The 20,327-nt window shown below is 40.5% G+C and overlaps 1 protein-coding gene across 1 annotated transcript in view; it reads left to right on the top strand.

Annotated features, from left to right (window-relative positions):
- LOC109920764 (KN motif and ankyrin repeat domain-containing protein 4-like) overlaps positions 1 to 16,140 on the top strand; it is a 63,094-nt gene extending 46,954 nt beyond the window's left edge. The window contains exons 4-10 of the mRNA XM_048601689.1: positions 3,045 to 3,156; positions 3,272 to 3,478; positions 6,038 to 6,125; positions 8,235 to 8,454; positions 10,546 to 10,688; positions 12,235 to 12,435; positions 15,966 to 16,140. Coding sequence (XP_048457646.1) covers positions 3,045 to 3,156; positions 3,272 to 3,478; positions 6,038 to 6,125; positions 8,235 to 8,454; positions 10,546 to 10,688; positions 12,235 to 12,435; positions 15,966 to 16,058 — 1,064 coding nt within the window. The 3' untranslated portion in view covers positions 16,059 to 16,140. The remainder of the gene's footprint in view (positions 1 to 3,044; positions 3,157 to 3,271; positions 3,479 to 6,037; positions 6,126 to 8,234; positions 8,455 to 10,545; positions 10,689 to 12,234; positions 12,436 to 15,965) is intronic.
- Positions 16,141 to 20,327: the final 4,187 nt, after the last annotated feature.

Raw genomic sequence — 20,327 nt, 5'->3', positions numbered from 1 at the left:
AACTTAAAGACAAGGCAAGGTAGGAATGCTGAGAGCATCCAGTTAGGATGAAAGTGATTAAGCAAGAGAGTAGCCTGGAGTTGCAGCCTGGTCCGATCCATCAGCTGTGTGGAGCTGAGGGCACAGTGCCCTTGCTGCACCATTGCAATGATCATTGCCAGGACAGCCCAAGGTATATCATTGAAATGCAGAAGAATACTGAAGTGCATTGGAGATGTGCCATGAGGTGACCTGACGAAGGAGCAGTGCTCCAAAAGCTTGTGATTTCAAATAAACCTTTTGGACTATAGCCTGGTGTCGTGTGATTTCTAGTTTGATAGTGCCAGATGGTAAAATAGAAAGCTGCATATAAATGAGATGTGATATGCAGTTAATAAGGTCGTTAACAAGCAGTAATCCCCTTCATTAGGCAACTCACTGCTCCATTGCGAGAATCTTGTCCCAACATCCAAAACTTAATTACAAAATGTGACAAGTTCCTCCTGCCATTGAGAATGGCTTCACTGGATTTCTTGCACAATTCTGTCAGATTTCACGCCATATCCCATATCATTCAGAGCTCTGTAAGATTCAGCCTAAAATACACACATTTTCAAATAATTTACCTTCTATTCAACACATGTTCTGCAATTTTGTCGAGTTTGAGCTCTAATTGAAGTGTAGATTCAGTTTACAGAAAATATTTCTTACTCTCACATTGTTGCTCCCCAACATTCTCAGGTACTTAGTGATGCCTGTGGATGTTCAGCATCATAACATTGCCCTTCAATTGAACAGTGTTTTGTTAATTATTGTTTCTGTTGTATAAATGTAACAGCCTGGAGTATGATAAATGGTTAATTGGGCAAAGATCTGGCTTAGAATTGACTAAAAGTATGGGCTACCTGCCAAAAGGAGTCACCGCTGAAGATACTATGTTGTTTGCAAGTTATCATAAGACCATAAGACATAGGAACAGAAATTAGGCCATTCAGCCCATCTGGTCTGCTCTGCCATTCAATCATGACTGATACGTTTCTTAATCCATTCTCCTGCTTTCTGCCTGTAACCCTTGATCCCCTTGACAATCAAGAACCTATCTATCTCTGTCGTAAATATACTCAATGACCTGGCCTCCACAGCCTTCTGAGGCAATGAATTCTATAGATTCACCACTCTTTGGCTGAAGATGTTTCTCCTTATCTCTGTTCTAAAGATTCCTTCCCTTTACTCTAAGGCTGTGTCCTCAGATCCTAGTTTCTCACACCAATGGAAATATCTTCCCAACATCCACTCTGTCCAGGCCGTTCAGTATTCTGTAAGTTTCAATTAGATCCCCCCTCATCACTTGTCCTTGCAACTGTACCCGCAAACAGCAAGGTGAAACTATGCAGAGATAGTAAGAACTGCAGACCCCACCAACCTCTGTATCCAACGTATCATTCTCTGCCACTTCCGCCACCTACAATCCGACCCCACAACCAAAGGTATATTTCCCTCCCCACCACTATTAGCCTTTCTTAGGGACCACTCTCTCCACGAATCCCTTGTCTGCTCCACACTCCCCACTAACCCCACCAGCCCTGACAGCTTTCCCTGCAACCACAGGAAGTGCTACACCTGCCCTTACACCTTCCCGCTCACCTCCATCCAAGGCACCAAACAAACCTCTGGCCTCCTCTACATTGGTGAGACCAAGCAGAGGCTCAGAGACCACTTTGTAGAGCACCTGCGCTCTGTTCACAACAAATGACCACACCTTCCAGTCACGAACCATTTAAATTCCCCCTCCCACTCCCTGGGTGACATGTCCATCCTGGGCCTCCTCCAGTGTCACAACGACGCCACCTGGAAACTGAAGGAGCAGCACCTCATATTCCGCCTTGGGAGCCTACAGCCCAATGGTCTCAATGTGGACTTTACTCGTTTCAAAATCTCCCCACCTCCAGCCTCATCCCCACCTCGTTGACTTGACACAACCTGTCCATCTTCTCTCCCACCTATTTGCTCCTCCCACCTCATTGACCAATCCCCACCACTGCCTACCTGCACTCACCCACCATCCCACCTACCTTTCCCAGCCCCACCCCACCTCTCTCTATTTCTGAACACCCTTCCCCCCACCCCCATTTCTGAAGAAGGGTCCCGACCCGAAACGTCAACTTTCCTGCTCCTCTGATGCTGCCTGGCCTGCTGTGTTTCTCCAGCTCCACACTGTGTTATCTCAGGTGAAACTATGCAGCTGTTTGGGAAATATTAACCACAATGGAATCTTTGCAAGGCCTGGGATGAAAAATGGGTAATTTATGTTCTGGCAAAAATTATTTTCATCATGCATTTGTTTTACTTAGTTAAAACCAATGTTCTTATCATTTACTAAGATGTCAAAATAACTTTGGAAAATGGAAGGGTTATAAGCTGTTTACGTCTGTGGTACAGTATCACACATCAGTTACCACAGTAATCTTCCACCACTGCAAATAGGATTCAAATCTCTACTCGAATACATAGAATTACTTGATATTACAGAATGGAAGCAGACCATTGAGCTTCACCAGACCTCTTCATAAAAAGCCGTGCTGCCCACTTCTCAAATCCCCTATTTGTCTTTCCTCTCTCCTATTTTCTAATTAGTTAACCATTGCCAGAGTCTCTGCTTCACCACATCACAAGTTTGGTTGGGTCTAAAAAAGTAAGATGAGGGCTAGAGGAGAATGGAGGAGGAATGAAGAATGGTAGCGGAGAGTAGAACACAGAACTGTGCACGTCGCTTGCTACAATTTTGTGTGAAATTAAGAAATATGTGAACTCATGCTGCTCGATTGAAAATCTTTTGACCAACTTGTTTACTCCCTGAACTGGTTTGCAATTGCTGGCTGTGGAGAGATTGAAAACGTGTACCATGTGGAACCATTGCAGTCATATTCTGAAACAATGGATTTCAAAACTAATCTCCAACAGGAAATATATCAGTGTTGCAGGTCAAATGTTCCTCTTTGAGACTAAAACAAATTCTCAATATGATCATAAAATGTAACCAGATGCATTTCTCTCTCTTTCTTTAGCACTGTTCCAATCTTCAAATCTTAAATCTATTATGAAAAAGAAAGATGGAAATGTCAAATCGAGAGTTCTCCCAGCCAAAAAAAACCTTCAGTTTATTGGTGTAAATGGCGGGTGAGCATCAAATGAAATGTCACAGTCATATGAGCTCTGTGATGTGTACAATTTTTGTTTTATGTTTAAGTGATGGATATTTCCACCAGACCTTTTAACAAGTATTGCATTTTAGCTATGAGAGCACATCGAGTGAAGATTCCAATTCATCAGAAAGTGCAGACAGTGACACGGAAAAGGATTGTGTCAATACAGGAAATGAAACCCAACCCATGAGCAACAAAGCAGAGATGTCCAAGGATACAGAGGGAGCAGAGCATGGCAAAACTCAGTCGACAAGAACAAATGCTGATGTCGATGTTATGCAACACTGCAGTAAAAGGTATGTCACTTGTTGCAATCAAAAGCAAGAGAGTAGAATTAATAGATGGGACAGCAGGAGATACACTTCTTTTGGTCCTCCTGGGACATCCAGGGAATCATTATCAAGACATTTAGCATCCTCAGCCAAACTGGATGAGGAAGAAGACAGGGTAAAATCTCTCCTGCTTGCTGGAGAGATGATGAGATAAAGGATAGAGGCAAATGGAACGAGTCAGGTTTTAAACTCAGAGGCCAGGGATAGAACCTGGAAGCTGGATGCAGATGGTCAACTTAGACAGCTATAAGTTAGCTAGAAAAAGGGTGTGTATTGAAATCCTGAAAAGATGAAAAGCAACCCACAAACATGAACAAGGCATGGTCTTCATTATTTACTTTTGAGAAGAAAAGTAAACACCGGGTTGATTTGTACAGGGAACACACTGCTTGTCCCGACAGAAGAAATGTCAGCTGAGACATGTCATACAATAACCTGCTGAAATTACACACTGTGGGCCGTTAGGTAATTGAGATTAGAACATCTGGCCCATTTCCACCGTAGATAGTGCCAGAAAATCTGGTAGTAGCTCCTGCAGTCTCCACAGTGCCAGAAGTCCATAGTGAGCACTGCTAGGACTACAGTTACATCCCAGCCATGGTGTCTGGACCCAGGTGAATGCCAAGGTTTGGCAGCAATAAACAGGAGTCAGTATAACATGCACACAGGGCATCTCCTGAAGGATGTAACCCATCTTCCTTCCTGCCTTTTAGCCAGTTTGGTTAGGTAAACAGCCCATTCACTCCCAACTCTATAATGGTGTGGGCAGCGTAACAAGCTCATTGACCCAAATGTTAAAAATCTCAATTGCCATTTGTTTTTCCTTTACAAGGCGGGATCCTGACAATTTTAAAGTAGATGAGAAGGATGTGGGCTAGCTACTCACGTTATATCTCATGTGCCTCCATTGCTGAAAACATGCCATAGAATCCAATCCGCTTAGTGGAGGAAATAAGGTTTTTTAAAGAACACTTACTCTGTATGCATGCTTGCTCTCAACAAAATAAAATGGTCCAACAATTCACACGGATCTTATTTTATTAATGTGTTTCCAGCCTGTCTATTTAAAGATTGGAGAAACACTCGAGGGCAACTGTGAAGAATAAATATCTGGTTCAGATTTCAAGTGGTTGCTCTTGTTTATTTGCTTGAATTACATACTCCATAATCTGATATTGGCCAACATGGGTTCATGTCTGAATACCTAATGTCCAGAACACTAATGGGATGAATAGTAAATTTTATGGTCCTTATATGACTCCTTGGAAACTTCACCAGATCTCTCTCTTACTCTTTCCCAGTTTAGTTTTAACTGAGTAACTCAGCATTTCTGAACCCATGGAAATTAAAAAAATATAGGAAGTGGTAATTGTAATTGTGCCTGTTTCTGAAGATGATTGCTGCTTGAAACAGCCAACTGTTCCTAATTACAAATTCAACTTTAGCAATGAGCCAGGAGCTCTTGTGGGTGCAATGGTAGTGTCCTTACCTCCGAGCCAGGAGGCATTGATTCAAGTGCCACCCACTCTAGAGGTGTGTATTGCTGTCTCTGAATGGGTTGCTTAGAAAACATCTAGCATTGAGGCAGTAAGTGATTTCAAGTTGTACGTTACATCAGTTATTAACTTTGTGAGAAGAGCTATCTATGAATGGCAGCAGTGATAAACTGCTGGCGTGAGAGAGGGCCAGTGATGAATTCAAACACATGGAACATCACCTGGAAACTGGGACTTTCACAGTGCTCGTTTGGTTTATCTTCGTTTGTTGAACAAGGGAATCATGAGTGACATGAAGTCAAAGATTAAAAAGTTTGGGACTCTACTCATTGGAATTTAGAAGAAAGAGAGGTGATCTCATTGAGACATATAGGATTCTGAAGAGGCTTGACAGGGTAAATGCTGAGAGGATATTTCCTCATCATGGGAGAGTCTAGGAAAGGATGCCTTCATCTCAGAATAAAGGGGCACCAATAAAGACTGAAATGAGGAGGAATTTCTTCTCTCAGAGGGTTGTGAATCTTTGGAACTCTTTGACACAGAGAGCTGTGGGAGCAGAATCCTTGTGTATATTTAAGGCTAGGTAGAGAGATCAGTTGGGGTATCAAGCAGGAAAGTGGACATAAGGAGTGTTAGATCAACCTATTGAGTGGTGGAGCAGACTTGAAGGGCTGATTAGCCTACTCCTGTTCCTATTTCTTATGGTTTTATCTAATCTGACTCAGAACTGTAATTCATAAAAGTTGTGTTTTTATTTGTACATTCTATAATGTGATTTAATATGAAAGAATCTCCTGCCTGGACCCCTGCTGAATGAAATAATTGTCATTACAGAAAGGTTTCCAAGAAGAATGACACCCTTCTAGGCTGTGTCCAACACATCCCAACCTGGATGTTACCTAGTATGTAATAGAATAGGCATAACCACTGGGTCCATCCAATTATTGACTAACACACCAAATCTACATTGTTGGATACTGAGCCTAGTCTTGTATAATTGCTATAACTTAGCTTCTATTTCTTGCAGGTACGATTTGAAGTTGGGCCTCATCTCTGCTTGTCTTAAACTGAAGGATCACCTCAATGAATTGGAGGTCACAAATGATAAAGACTTGGTATGGTACTTTCTCCTGTTTTAACTTCAAACGCTAGAACCAATTGTGTACTTAGAGAGTTTTAAGCGTAATTTTTTTGGTCAACTATTGAGCGTCAGTGTCAGTAGGTTTTTCAGCAGGACTGCCTTAATGGATCAAAGGATCATTGGCCGTGTGGTACTCAACCATACAGACTAAGAAGGTAAAAGGTTAATTCTCTGACCACTGAGTTCTGGGGCCTGCGCACTGATCCCTGAAGGGCCTTGAATGCCATCAGTTCCTGAAGTTGAAGAGGAGAAAGAAACGTTCATTATTCCTGATCACTACTCAGTCATCCCAAAAAAGAAGGTGTATAATTTGAGTGAGTTTAGCAACAAGCAAATTGTCCCCCAAATATTGAATTATTTAATTTTTGTTCTGATCAGCTGTGTGTTTGTTCGTGTAGTGCTTGTGGTTTTGGCCTAGCAACCAGTGAATGGGCCTTTAAATGCTACAGCATAGTAAGTTACTAAATGTAATTCAATAAACCTGACAATTTTTGTGTTAGCACCAGAACAAAAAGCAAATTGCTGGACTGTGGTTAAAAAATCATCTAGTTCCACGATGTCATTCAAGGAAAGCAACTTGCTGCAGCTCCTCATCTGGCACATACATAACTCTAATCTTACACAGTTTGATTCACTCTGAATGTTGAGTTTTCTGAGGGTATTGAAATAGGATGGAGTTTCTAAGCCCACATAGTTTGCCAGGGCATCACCAATGCAACTTTCTTGGAAGCAGCGACCTCTGCATGTACCTTTCAAATAAGAATGTAGGTGGACCCCAAGGAGGGAAGCTCAGTCAGAGGGCCTTGCAAACACAGGATGACCAGCAGTTCCACTGGGAGGGGGCGTGCCTGCAAACACAGGACAACCAGCAGTTCCACTGGGAGGGGCAGTGCCTGCAAACACAGGAGAACCAGCAGATGTAATGGGAGGGGATGTGCCTGCAAACACAAGAGAACTAGCTGTTCCACTGGGTGGGGAAGTGCTTCTGATGCAGAATGGTGATCGTGACAGCATCTCAACAAGGAGATGCTCATGGACCTCTTGTGCAAATGTGAGGGACCCACACACAGGCCCATGGTGTAGAGGGACAATTTCCCACAGGATTAGTTTTGGCTACTGTTGTGGCCTTTCATCCTAAAGGCTCCTTCACTGGGACATGGCACCTGTGGCTTAGCTGACCAACTTCCCCTGCTGCTGGGAGATCTGCTCCAAGTAGCTGTCCTTCAATATAGGGAAACTGCCATCCCATTTGGAAAAGGGTTCTTTTGCGGTGCCTTTATACTCTGCATTGGTTTGCCTGCTTGGAAAGTTTCCACTGTGATTGGGAAGTATTGGGAGCCAAACAGGCATCACTTGTCCCTGTTTTCCCAGTCCCTTGTCTCCAAATACACTTCTTGAGATGTGGAAAATCCAGACCTGAATGTGGTCTGAGGCATCTACCACACCACCACCTTCACTGGGAAATTAAGGATTAACGATATATCTGGCCCTGCAGCACTGTCCCCATCCCAAATACTAATGGGAAGATCTTACACTTACCCAGCACCTTTCAAGCCAATGACATATTTTTAAAGTTCAGTCATTTGTAATATAGATAGGTTGATGCCTAATTTATACAAAATACATTCCCACAAGGAACAGTGTGATAAACAGCCTGTTTATTTATTCTGATTTATGAATAAGTGTTGATCAAAGGAAGAATTCCCTTGTCGTTCTTAAACTGTTGTCGTGGAATCACTTGTAGCACTTTAGTGGACAGACAGGAGCTTGGTTTAAGTTGAAGTCAAAAGCTGGCTACTCCCTCAGTTATGCACTTAAATGTTAGCTTACATTATACATTCAAGTTACTGCAGTTTGACTTGAAGCTACAACCTTATAACTTGGAAGTCAGAGTGATACCACTGAAACACAAAGCTCAGGAGAAGTTCTGGATGGAGACATCTTCTTCGGTTCCTTTAAAAGGGAAGAAATTTGGGAAAAATAAACGATTATAGTTTAACAAAAATCCTCAATGCCTTATAGTAAAGAAAATAAAGGTTCCTGTCAAAGCGTTAATGTTTTCATCGCTGCTTTGTTTCTGCAGAGGCAGAATTTAAACACGGTTCAGCGGGAATGGTTCAGGATTTCCAGTCAGAAATCCGCAGCTTCTGAGACTGTTCAAGAATTTCTTCTAGAACTCCAAGAGATGTCACCAGATCTCCTTCACGTTGTTGTGAATTTGGCCGATGAAAATCAGAACACTGCACTCCATTACAGTGTCTCCCACTCCAACTTCCCTATTGTGAGACTCTTACTGGACACGGGTATTTAAAACTTATTTTATCGAGAGCTGAAACTTAGATCATTTATTTACAGAGTAACAAAATAAAAAGTTTCCCCTGATGCAGCAATGGATGACTGCACAGATATCAGGTTACTAAGTCATGCAAATCAAACTATTCAGATGGGCTATTGTTAGATAAAAGGATATAAAGGGTTCCAGAACCTTGCGGGATAAGTTTAGTTAAGAAGCAAATCATGATCTAGTTGAATGACAGAATGGACTTAAGGAGGTGAATGGTCTGCTGCTGTCCCTATGTTGTCATGATCTCAATGCCTTTGGTCTAGAAATGTGCTCCCACTTTTGGTCATTTTCCAATAAACACTTGTATGTTTGAAAGTCAGCATGGATGAGATATGATCAGGCTGTGATATGCCCACAGTAGGTTAACTGTATTTAGATTCAGACTTGTAGACTGGTCACTTAAACAGGGCACAAAAGGACTGCCTGAGCCTATGGAACTGCACCCGGACAAGATTCAGTCTTTGAGGAACAAAAAAAAAGACCTGAAAAGTTGAGCTATGAAAACGGATTGTAGAGATCTGCTGCTGAGCACAAACTCTAATTTACTCTGTGACCCCTGCTTGACTTCTGGCAGATGCAACATATCACAAATGTGCTGTGTCTGCAATAGTGGGGATGCACAGTTTTCCTGGCCCTCCAAGTCTTCTGGCTACTTTTCAACTGAGTAGGGAGGCCTGAGAAATCTCAGAGCAATGAAAAGGAGGTGGATACCTAACCTATCAGTTTTCCATTTCCTTGAAACTCAAAGCTATGCATGGATCTGAGCATTTTCCATGTTGTAGAAGAGGAGGAAGTCATGGTGTTCCCTAATGGTAGACATTGCAGGGTTTGAATCAAAGGTTGTTTGATGTCCAGGACAGGTTTTGCTACACTACACACAATTAAATGAAACTTTTGCTACAGTGACACAGGAATGAACTGCCCCTTATCTTGTGAGCCTGTGTTCAGTTTACTTGTATGGTCAATGGAACAGATAGTTATTTCTGATTGCTACGTGTGGGTGTGGGAGGTGGAGGGGTGGGGACAGTGTGATCTTGTGGGGTCAGACTTCAAGTATCAACCACCAAGTGGCAGAATATGCCAGCTGGTTACCTCATCCTGATGATGGGAGACTGGTGCAGTTTGAAGTCTCAGTCTCATATCCTACTTCTGCCAACTGCAGGCAGCAACTATATACCATTGTTATTGATGAAGGGCAGGGAGGAAGGTATGGTGACTGCCCATATTATTCTGGTGAAGTTTAGCATTCCTTCTTCTCATGACTGCACCAAAACAACTTCATACAAAATCTTTTTGGTGTCTCCTTTATTATTCCACCTGATAGAAGGGTAGAGAGTGTAAGACAATTTACCTTTTCCATCAAAGTGGCCATTTATGTCCTATGCATGTCATTTGACCACAATTTGTTTAAGGCCTCTTTGAAGATAGTGGCAGTTGGAGCACTGCTGCTGAGAGGCCCATTAAACCATTTTTGAGCCCTCCGTCCATTTTTCTTCTGGGCAGCCCAGTTTAAAATCTACCCTGGGCACTCTTCTTGTCAATAAGAGAGGAAGAAGTTACGCAAAATATCAAGGGGCTTTTTTTCCATTTCCAAATGACTTCTCACCTTCTCAAAGGTGTTGATGTACGCTACAAACCAAGCACTCTGCTCTGAGCATTTATTCTTTATACAGGGGCTGGCACATCAACAGGGCGTTTTTTTTCATTTGTTCCTGTTTTAATCCGAAACCACATGTGAACATATACCAGCAAAATTTATTGGATTGTGTTGAACAACGGGCTGATTGACTTGTTTTTATCAACTCCCAAGAACCAGGGCAGTCGTTCTCATTAGTTCAGTAAAAGCAGAAAAGAGACCAGATAGCTTCTGCTTTTTATGTTACAGTTTCCACGTAATGCACTTCCCCACCTTCAAGCCTAAGACAACAAAATTTAATTAACTCCTCATTTGAATTCTATAAAGATGGTGATAGAAGCATTGAAGAGGGATTTGCTTTGCTTGCTCTTTGCATGTCTTTGTCTTCTAACAAGGCTTATTATTACTGATTAGGTGTATGTAATGTGGACCATCAGAACAAGGCAGGATACACTGCAACCATGTTAGCTTCACTAGCTTTTGCTGAAACAGCTGAAGAGTTGGCAGTGGTCAGGAAGCTTCTGCATTTGGGAAATGTCAACGTCCAAGCTACTCAGGTACTGATCGGGGTGGACTAATCTTTATACATCATCCACATCACTGACTCCAGTTATATTCCTTGTTCATTTTTCAAAGTCAGAAAGAATACTTTAGAATGCTGTATTCAGTTAATGTAATATATTGACTCTATGACAGAAACTTTGATGGCAGACATAAAGCAAACAACATGTTGGGATGTATTTAAAAAGTCAGTTGAGCTAAATAGTGAAACACTCCTACGACTTTGTAAATTATTGATGCAACCACCTTTGGAATACTATATTTCAAGTCTGATCAGCACAATACAAAATGTTAGGGCAGTTGTAGAAAGGGTACAGAAGAGTAGAATGGATTTGAGAGGTTGAAGGGATTTGGTTTATGGATTAATTATGTGGGAAACTGTGATATGTTTTGAGAGGAAACTTAAGTGCATGTATACATTAAATATTGAAACTTTAAAAGAATAAATGAGTAGAATGCCCTTCAGGTTCAAATGCATTGACTTTTGGTCATTCTGCAGCAAATGGCTCACATTGGACTTCCCAAATTGAGTAACATGTTGAATTCCTCTCCAGTAGCCATTTAGCTACATTAGGAGTTTGGTAGATCACACATCACTTGGCTAGATGGGTGCAACTACAAGAACTTAAGAATATTAAAACCAATTAGGTACGGCAATAAAGCAACACTATCACCTTCAAATTCACTGCTAAGTACCGCGTTTATTTTGATGCTCCTTCACATCGTTGGGCAAAATCTTGGAATTCCCAATGTGACAGCATCTGGGAACACTTTTTCCATTTGGGCTGCTGTGGTTCAGAGCAATGACCCTTGACCACTGCATTGTGAACTCGATCCTATGTGGAAAGACAAAAGTGGTGTGTGAGGTCACACCCAGACCAAGTGTGCAGTTTGTGAGCTGCAAACTAGGTCAGGATTTCCTGAACCCAGAGGAACATTTGGCCCCAACTTCTGGTCAGCCGAACTAACAAGGGCTTACAGTAAATGAAAGACTAAGAACTGCTGCCAACTATTGTGGGGAGAAGAGAATTCTTTCTGGATCCATGATTCGGCTTTCATGTCAAGTGACAAAGATACGAGAATCCAAACATAATCCAAAAAGACAAGCTTCTGCATCAAATCTGTTCCCCACTCAAAACAGCTGGTGCCTCATGAGCATAGAGTAGCACCAGCCCTGTTATCACCGCCACCAGTATGTAATCTCCTGAGAGAGGCAAGAAATATCTGAGTAAGACTCAGAGAAAAATATATTCTTGAAAATTTCTTTCTAATCTCCTCAAGATGATCGGAACCAATCCACGTCACAAAGTTGAGCCATATATAGTTTTCAGACTATCACAGTGTGACAATTTCTCCCAGCCCTATGTGGTGCCTGCTGTATGCCATCACTCACGACCCCAGGGTTTAGACTATATTATCTTCAGCTAGACCTTGGCGGTCAGGTCTTAAGCTTTGGTTCAACACTATCATTTAAATGCATGACCAAAATGGCCATTGATAAGCTTTAACATCTAAAGATGACAGTTTCATTACCTTTAACAGGCCGGTCAGACAGCTTTGATGCTGGCTGTCAGTCATGGAAGGAGCGATATGGTTACAGCTCTCCTATCTTGTGGCGCTGATATAAATATCCAGGATGATGATGGATCCACTGCACTCATGTGCGCATGTGAGCATGGAAATGTGGAGATGGCTAAGCTGCTTTTAGCTCAGCCTGGGTGTAACACTGCATTAACTGATAAAGTGAGTACAGTGTCATTTAGTTTTAGCTCTGTTCTCCTTTCCATTCTCTTCCTTCTCCTACCCTCCTCTGTCTCCATTTTCATTCATTACTCATCCTTTATCCATTCTTTTGCTGCTCGTTTTCCCCTCTTCATTCATTAATGTTATCTCCATGTGTATAATTTTCACCCCTCTCAATCCAGTGGTTCATACAATACAATAAGAACAAAAATAGCTGGGTAAATCCAGCAGATCTGGCAGCATTTGTAAGGGAGAAACAGGATTAACATTTTGAGTCAACATTTTAACAATATGACTTTTCATTGGAATCCTGTCAGATCTGTTGAGTTTTCTCCAGAATTTTCTGGTTTTATTTCAGATTTTCTGCATCTGCAGTATTCTGCTAATTCACGAAGTCTGTAGTGTCATTTTCTTCATAAAAATGCAACAGGTTCTTCTTTGGTTTATCTTTGGCTCCACCTTTGTTTCTTTTTATCTGTTTACTATGTTAGCCTTGATAAATCCTCAACTGAAACTTCTTTATTCGATAAGGGGAAACTGGGCATTTTTTTCCATACATCACAACCCTCAGGCTTTACAGATCCCATCTTGTACAACGATGGATGACTTCTAACAACAAACTCATACAGGACACAAGAAGAGGCTTGGCATTTGATTGCTGAATCTTCACTCACCTCTAGCCTTTAAGTTTATTTTTGTTGCCACTCATAAATTTTGCTATGTTAACAATTAGTTATTCTGTGCTCTTCTCCTCCCTCCACCTGCACAATGTTGAAATCAAATCACATGGAGCTGTCTCTCACTCTTTATTTCCAGGAACTCAAAATTGTGGAATGCAGACGCCCACTTCTCTTAGCCATTATTTTAGCCAGAGAGTTCTCTGCCTTTCAAAACACAACCCTGTCATTAATCAATCACAAATTCTTACTTGCCTTTTATTTTCTTCAATCACAGAATTCAGCTCCTTGTGTGGTGCTAACTTTCTGCAAAAACTTCCACTCCTCTGCCCGTTCCCCATAGCCCTGCACATTTTATCTCTGCAGATATTCATCCATTTCCTTTACGAAAGCCATGACAGTCTCTGTCTCTACCACAATCTCAAGCTGTGCATTTCTGATCTTATCACCTTACTGCATAAAAACATTTTCCTCATGTTGTCATTGCTTGTTTTGCCAATCACCCTCACTCAGTGTCCTCTAGTTCTTGATCCAACCAATCTTTACGACCATATATATTGGGTCCAGGAGCCCTTAGTTTTGAACACCTCTGTCAAATCTCTCTCAACATTCTCTTCTCTATGGAGAAGCATCAGTCATCAGGAATTCAACAGTTAGATAACCAGATGGGCTTCTCAGTAGCTGTAGGCATGAATTTCTGTCTTTACCATAACTAACTTAAACTTTATGATACAATAATCACTGCGTCCTAAGTCATTCATTAGGCCTTGCCGCCCAGATTCACTATCATTCTTACCACTGACAAGCTGTTGGAGAGTGAGCTACAGCACAGACACTTCTGCCTTATCTGCTTCATCCTCTTGCAGCCATGCTGAACACTCTTTCCCTTTCTGACTGCAAACACTTAAGCTGCAGAGTGACCACAACCAGAAATGTACTATCCACAAACCTGTTAGCCTCCTGGATAAACCAGAGTGAAGCCAGCTGCTGCTTAAGCTTCAAAGTCCAGAGTTAGAGCAGCTCCAGCTGATGACATTTGTGCATATTCTGGTTATCCAGAATAGAAGAAATGCGCTGCAATTCCTGCATGGAAATGAATGCACGCTCCATACAACCAAGATGTCCTGCAAAACCTCCATTTATTAGACTACTAACTGACTTGACAGAAATAAACTTAAGATTTAAATCAGATCTCAGCAATCAGTTGCTTTTCTTATGCTTATGTCACTTAATATTGTATGAAGATTAAGTTAAGTGTTTTTATTTATCTCTAAGAACCTATTGCTGTAGGGGCCATGTGCCCTCTTCTATAACCCAAATATTTGTGTGAATAGAATCAAAGTATTTCTGGTCCTACATTTAAGTTTTTATCATTATTTGAGCTGATAAGCTTAATTTCAAAACTGAGGTTTTGTAGAGGATTTCATGTTACCCATTTCCTTTTGGGACTGTAAGTGACATTTACACTAATGGGAGCAAGGTTCCCCCACTCTCCTACATGAACTTGTTGCACTGAGCTATCACATCCCAAACCTTCAGGACAGAAGTGCTTACAATGTGACACAAATTGGTCATTTCAAGCTGATCACAGCAACAGTTGCTGTGGGAATTTATACATCATTGCAGTGGTGCAAGTGAATTTGCGCTCTTCTGAGTTTTGATTGAATTTCATTGTTGAGATAAAGTAGAAAAAAGCTTGATCTGCTTCAATACACAAACTTTTAAATACTTGATAATAAGTCTCCAGTATTTTGAGTACGCAAATCAAAAAGAAGCTCCTCAATTAGAAACTTCGGTTTTATGAGCACAAAAAAGTCATTAAAATCAACATATTTAAATATTATTTTCACTTCCTGGAATTTGCTAGTTAATTTTGGATATATTAAATTGATTGGTCTGTGGTTGGAAGTGAGGTTTTTTTTTAGGTACTAAATAAAAACTGAAAGAACTGCGGATGCTATAAATCAGGAACAAAAACAGAAGTTGCTGGAAAAGCTCAGCAGGTCTGGGAGCACCTGTAAAGAAAAAAATCAGAGTGAACGTTTCGGGTCCAGTGACCCTTCCTCAGAACTCAGTTAACTCTGATTTTTTTCTTCACAGATGCTGCCAGACCTGCTGAGCTTTTCCAGCAACTTCTGTCTTTGTTCATTTTTTTTAGTGTCTTTACTGTTCATGCACATCAATTTGATACAAATAGTTTATTGTATCACTGGTAACATGTTAATTGCTACTGAAAGATTATTTCAAAGGAGCATTGTTGTGATTGCTACTGACTATGTCTAAAGTAATTATAGGGATTGTTTCAAGCACCTCTGGGAGTTCTATGGTGGTTGTCAGTGACATACAATAGTAACTGTACTTATCATTTTAACCCGGGGTTCAGAGGAGCCTTTCCTCCTCCTGCCTCATTGTGACCCTTTGCAGACTTGCTATGTCACATGCTTTATGAGCAGATTGAAATTAAGTCCCGTTTGTTTGATCTTTGCCAGGAACACAAAGAAATGCTGTTGGGAAGGAGGGTGATGTCAATTTACATGAACCAGATGAAAAAGTGCTATTAAAATTGAGCTATCTGACAGAACTACTGGCCCCAGTTTTATTTTTCTATTCTTCTTTTGGGAATAAGCCTCACCTCTACTTCATCATTTCCCACAACTCTGTTGTTTGAAGTGAGATGTTTCACATGCAGAGTGTGTTCAATGCAGGCTTCATCGCATCTGATTGGAGCATTCCTGAAAATGACTTTTGAACATAACATTGGCAGGGATATGCCCGTTGACAAAAAGTCATCGAAGAATACTTGTCATACGCCCAATGTTTCACATTATGCTTTTGTCTGTTGTTTCCCTGCAGGATGGCAACACTGCTTTGACCATTGCACAGCAAGCTGGGCAGAAGGACACTGTTGTACTGTTGAACACCCACGTGGATTGTGGCATGCCATAGAGTCATACAGCATGGAAACAGACCCTTCGGTTCAACCAGCCCATGCCAACCACATTCCCAAACTAAACTAGTCCCACCTGCCTGCTTTTGGCCCATATCCCTCCAAACATTTCTTATTCTTATCCAAAGGTCTTTTAATAGTCATAACTGTACCCATATCCACCACTTCCTCTGGAAATTCACTCCATACATGAACCACTCACTGTGTAAAAAATTGCCCTTCATGTCTTTTCTTAAATCTTTCTTCTCTCATCTTAAGAATATGCCCCCTTGTCTTGAAATCACACACCCTGGGGAAAAGACACCTGCCATTCACCTTATCTATACCCCTCATGATTTTAAAAACCTCTATAAGGTCACCTCTCAACCTCATATGCTCCAGTGAAAAAAGTCCCAGCCTATCCACCCTTATAACCCAAACCCTCCATTGCCGGTGACATCCTGGTAACTCATGCTTTCTATATTCTCTTCTAAGTCATTTATATAAATGACAAAAATGGACCCAGCATCAATCCCTGTGGAACACTGCAAGTCTCAGGCCTCCAGTCCGAAAAACAACCCTCCACCATCACTCTTTGACTCTCACTATTAACCCAATTTTGTATCCAACTGGCAAGCTAACCCTAAATCCCACGTGATCTAATTTTACCAAACAGTCTACCGTGCAGAATGTTGTCAAAAGCTTTAGTAAAGTCCAAGTAAACAATGTTTATCGCTCTGCCCTCATCAATCTTCTTGGTTACTTGTTCAAAAAACTCAATCAAGTCTGTGAGACATGATTTCCCTCATACAACACCATGCTGACCATCTCTAATCATTTCTTGTCTCCCCAAATGCATATAAATCCTATCTTTTCAGCAACTTACCCACCACTGAAGTCAGATTCACAGGTCTGTAGTCCCCAGGCTTCTACTTACACCCCTTCTTAAACAGAAGCACACAATTAGCCACTCTCCAGTCATTCTACACCTCACCTGTATTTATAGATGATGCAAATATTCCTGCAAGGGGCCCTGCAATTTCCTCCCTAACCTCCAACAAAGTCCTGAGATAGACTAGATCAGGTCCCAAAGATTTATCTACCTTTATACTTTCCTAGACCTCCAGCACTTCCTCTTCTGTAATGCGAACTATTATCAAAACATCAATATTTATTTCCCTGAGTTCTCTAACCTCCATTTCTTTCTCTACAGTAAAAACTGAAGTGAAATATTCATTTAATATCTCTCCCATCTCCTGAGGTTCAACACAAAGACAACCTCTTTGATCTTTAAGAGGATTTATTCTCTCTCTAGTTGCTCTCTTTCTCTTAATGTACTGTATGGATTATCCTTAACCTTATTTGCCATGGCTATCTCATATCCTCTCTTTGCCTTCCTGATCTCCCTCTTAAGAGTGCCCCTACACTTTTTATACTGTTCAAGAGATTCATTTGAACCCAGTTGTTTATATCTACTGTATGATTCTCCCACCTTTTAATTTACATTCCATGCTGCCCCTGTTATTCCTTCACAATGAGAAGCAATCAGTTTCAAGACATTTATTTTGATCTGGTTGTTACGCACATCACAACTTCACATCTCCTAATTGCTCATTTGAAAGCTCTGACAACATTTTGAATTAATTGAGTTATCCTAATTATTTCAGTTTAGGCTTTAGTTTGTCCTTTTCAACCAGCTATTTAAAAGGTGCATTTGTGTGTGATAATCCATCTTGAATTGCTTCTCCCATCAGATCTTTCCGTCTTCACAAAGGTAGCTGACTGTTCCAGATATACAGCTTCTAAGCTTGTTATGGAATAAATTTGTAAAAATCCTTCTCTGATTCAACACAATCAACACTAAATTCTGAGTTGCATGTATGTTACCAAATTAATGTTGTGCGATTATCTCTGAATGCCTTAATACTTAAGATACATAAGAGTGATGATTCACATAATTAAATTGTGCTAATTCCATTTCAGTTCTGATTAAGATATTCAAGCACAATGCTCACTGTAAAATAAAGGATTAATATAAACTGATAATAGTTAGTATTGTTCATTAATAATATTCATATGCTTGCAATCTCTTCAATTTCATGTATTTTACAAAGTTTTTTGGAAAGCAGAAGAATTTATTGGTGAACATGCATTGTCGTTGAGCTGAAATGTGATTAATTCAACAATAACTACAGTGCCAAATCACTTGCCATTTTACTCTCATCACCTAAGCAGAATTTTGTCCATTTGTAATATTTCTTGCTTATTAAAATTCAGTGTCTTTATGTATCACTAGTTAACATTAAATCTTGTCTACTACTACTGCAATTTTGCATATTGTTGTGTACATTTTTATATACATCCTCACCCTGGTGATCAATAATTTTCAGGTACTTTATCAGATGGAACAACCATGAGACTGTTTACCTTCACAGTTTATAGTAGATTCTAAATAATGGGAGTGTGTCAGGAATCTAACAGCAAATGGTCACATCGTTCAAGAAACATTTTTGGGCATCAAAATAGTCTATTTTCAGTTGATTTGGGTGGAAAACCCTACAGTGATCTAATTAGAGAAAGGTGTTCTGCCTATGTACAGCCCTAGATGACATCTTTTTCTCTGTTTCTATCAATCAAAAATCCTGTGACACAAGGTTGAAAAACAATTGTGCAACCAGTACGAGAAGATTTGACCAGTTACTTTGAGAAATTAGTTATCTCTTAAATGAGTTTTGACTTCAAGGTGTTATAGACACTTTTTATTCACTTCAATGGTACAAGGAATGATCATTATTAACTATCATTTAACAATTCTATTCAATAATTGATGTAAAAGAAACTGGTTTATCAATTGGAAATCATGCTGCAATTTAACTGGAGTTTTGGCCAACCTTCCTTTAAGGGGAACAAATGTTGCATCATATGTATACAATATTGATACACACAACAAGGGCTCTATCTGGTTATACTCTAGTCCTACAGTCAGACAAAAGTGGGTTAAAGCCCCACTACAGTGAGACTTGAACATATGATCTAAGTTGGCATTTCAATGGAAACAAGAGGAGCTGTTCTGTCAGAGGTGCCGTCTTTCAGATTAAATATTAATAGAAATGTTTGCTGACACTAATGCACCAATGGTGATTTCCCACTGTGCAGGCACACAATATGAAGCCAATTTTTCATTTAAAATGAAATAAATTAGTTTCAAAAAAAGGTAAAAGTTCTACTTTCTTTAACAGCTTTTTTCTGTGACCCAATATACTATTTCATTTAAATTGTATCATTAATTGTTTTTTTGTAAATATTTGTTTCTATATTTATGAGTGATATCTGCTACTGCACATGCCCCTTGGTGTCAGAAAGCACAGTCAAAACCAAACAGTGGCCCAGCCCTCTGAGAAGACCTAAACCCAAATTTAAGAAGAGATGTTCTCCCTTCTTAATCCAGACCAATATTTGTCTTTTAACCAGTGTTACTAAAACGGATTATCCAGTTGTTACTTTATTCCTTTGCATTCAGGTGTTCCTGTGTGAAAATTGACTTTGACGTTTGCTACTCTGGTGACTTATTATAAGGCCTGATTTTAACTCTGTAAATGAACTGGTTTTGATTGAATTTATATTTCATAAGTGTTTCACTATAGCAACCTGAAGTCATGCAGATCCCTGTATAAATGTAAGTTATTTCTTTTTATGTTACAACCATGGGGTAACACTTCCAATTGATCAAATTGTGGACAATCAAATTCTTAGATTGATGAGAACATTAAGTCTAATTATGGAATAATTGCAAATTTTTAACTAAGCACAATATGCATTGCAGACTCCCAAAATAGTGGAGGTAGCAAGCAATTTTATATCTATTTATATACAGAAAATCATTCACAACCCACCCATGTTTCTTTGATATGCACAGTCCGTTTTCAGCCTCCCGTTCATTAAGATTGAACCTAACTCTACCTAAGAGATTGAGTGTGCAACATTTTCCACATTTTATTCACCTCTTGTTGAGGAGCTCAGTCACACGACAGCATCGGTGGCAGAGAGTGGGCCCAGCGCAGACTCGAAGGGGCCCAGCGCCGAATTGTGGTTCCCAGCAACATCTACATCCAGCGCAGACTCATGGCAAGGTCCAACAAGGACATAGTGGTGAGGACGTTAGTGGAGGCGAGATGGTTTTGAAGCGGGACAATTTTTGTTCCAGTGGCAGCTTGGCGAAGGGGACTCATGCCTGGCCACCAGGCCCATGGCCCACATCAGAGCACTTAACAAGAAGGACTGAAGAAGGG

The sequence above is a fragment of the Rhincodon typus genome, chromosome 10, assembly GCF_021869965.1.
Source record: "Rhincodon typus isolate 14 chromosome 10, sRhiTyp1.1, whole genome shotgun sequence".
NCBI lineage: Eukaryota > Metazoa > Chordata > Chondrichthyes > Orectolobiformes > Rhincodontidae > Rhincodon > Rhincodon typus.
The sequence above is the reverse complement of the archived record's forward strand: the minus strand, read 5'-3'. Positions and strand labels throughout refer to the sequence as shown.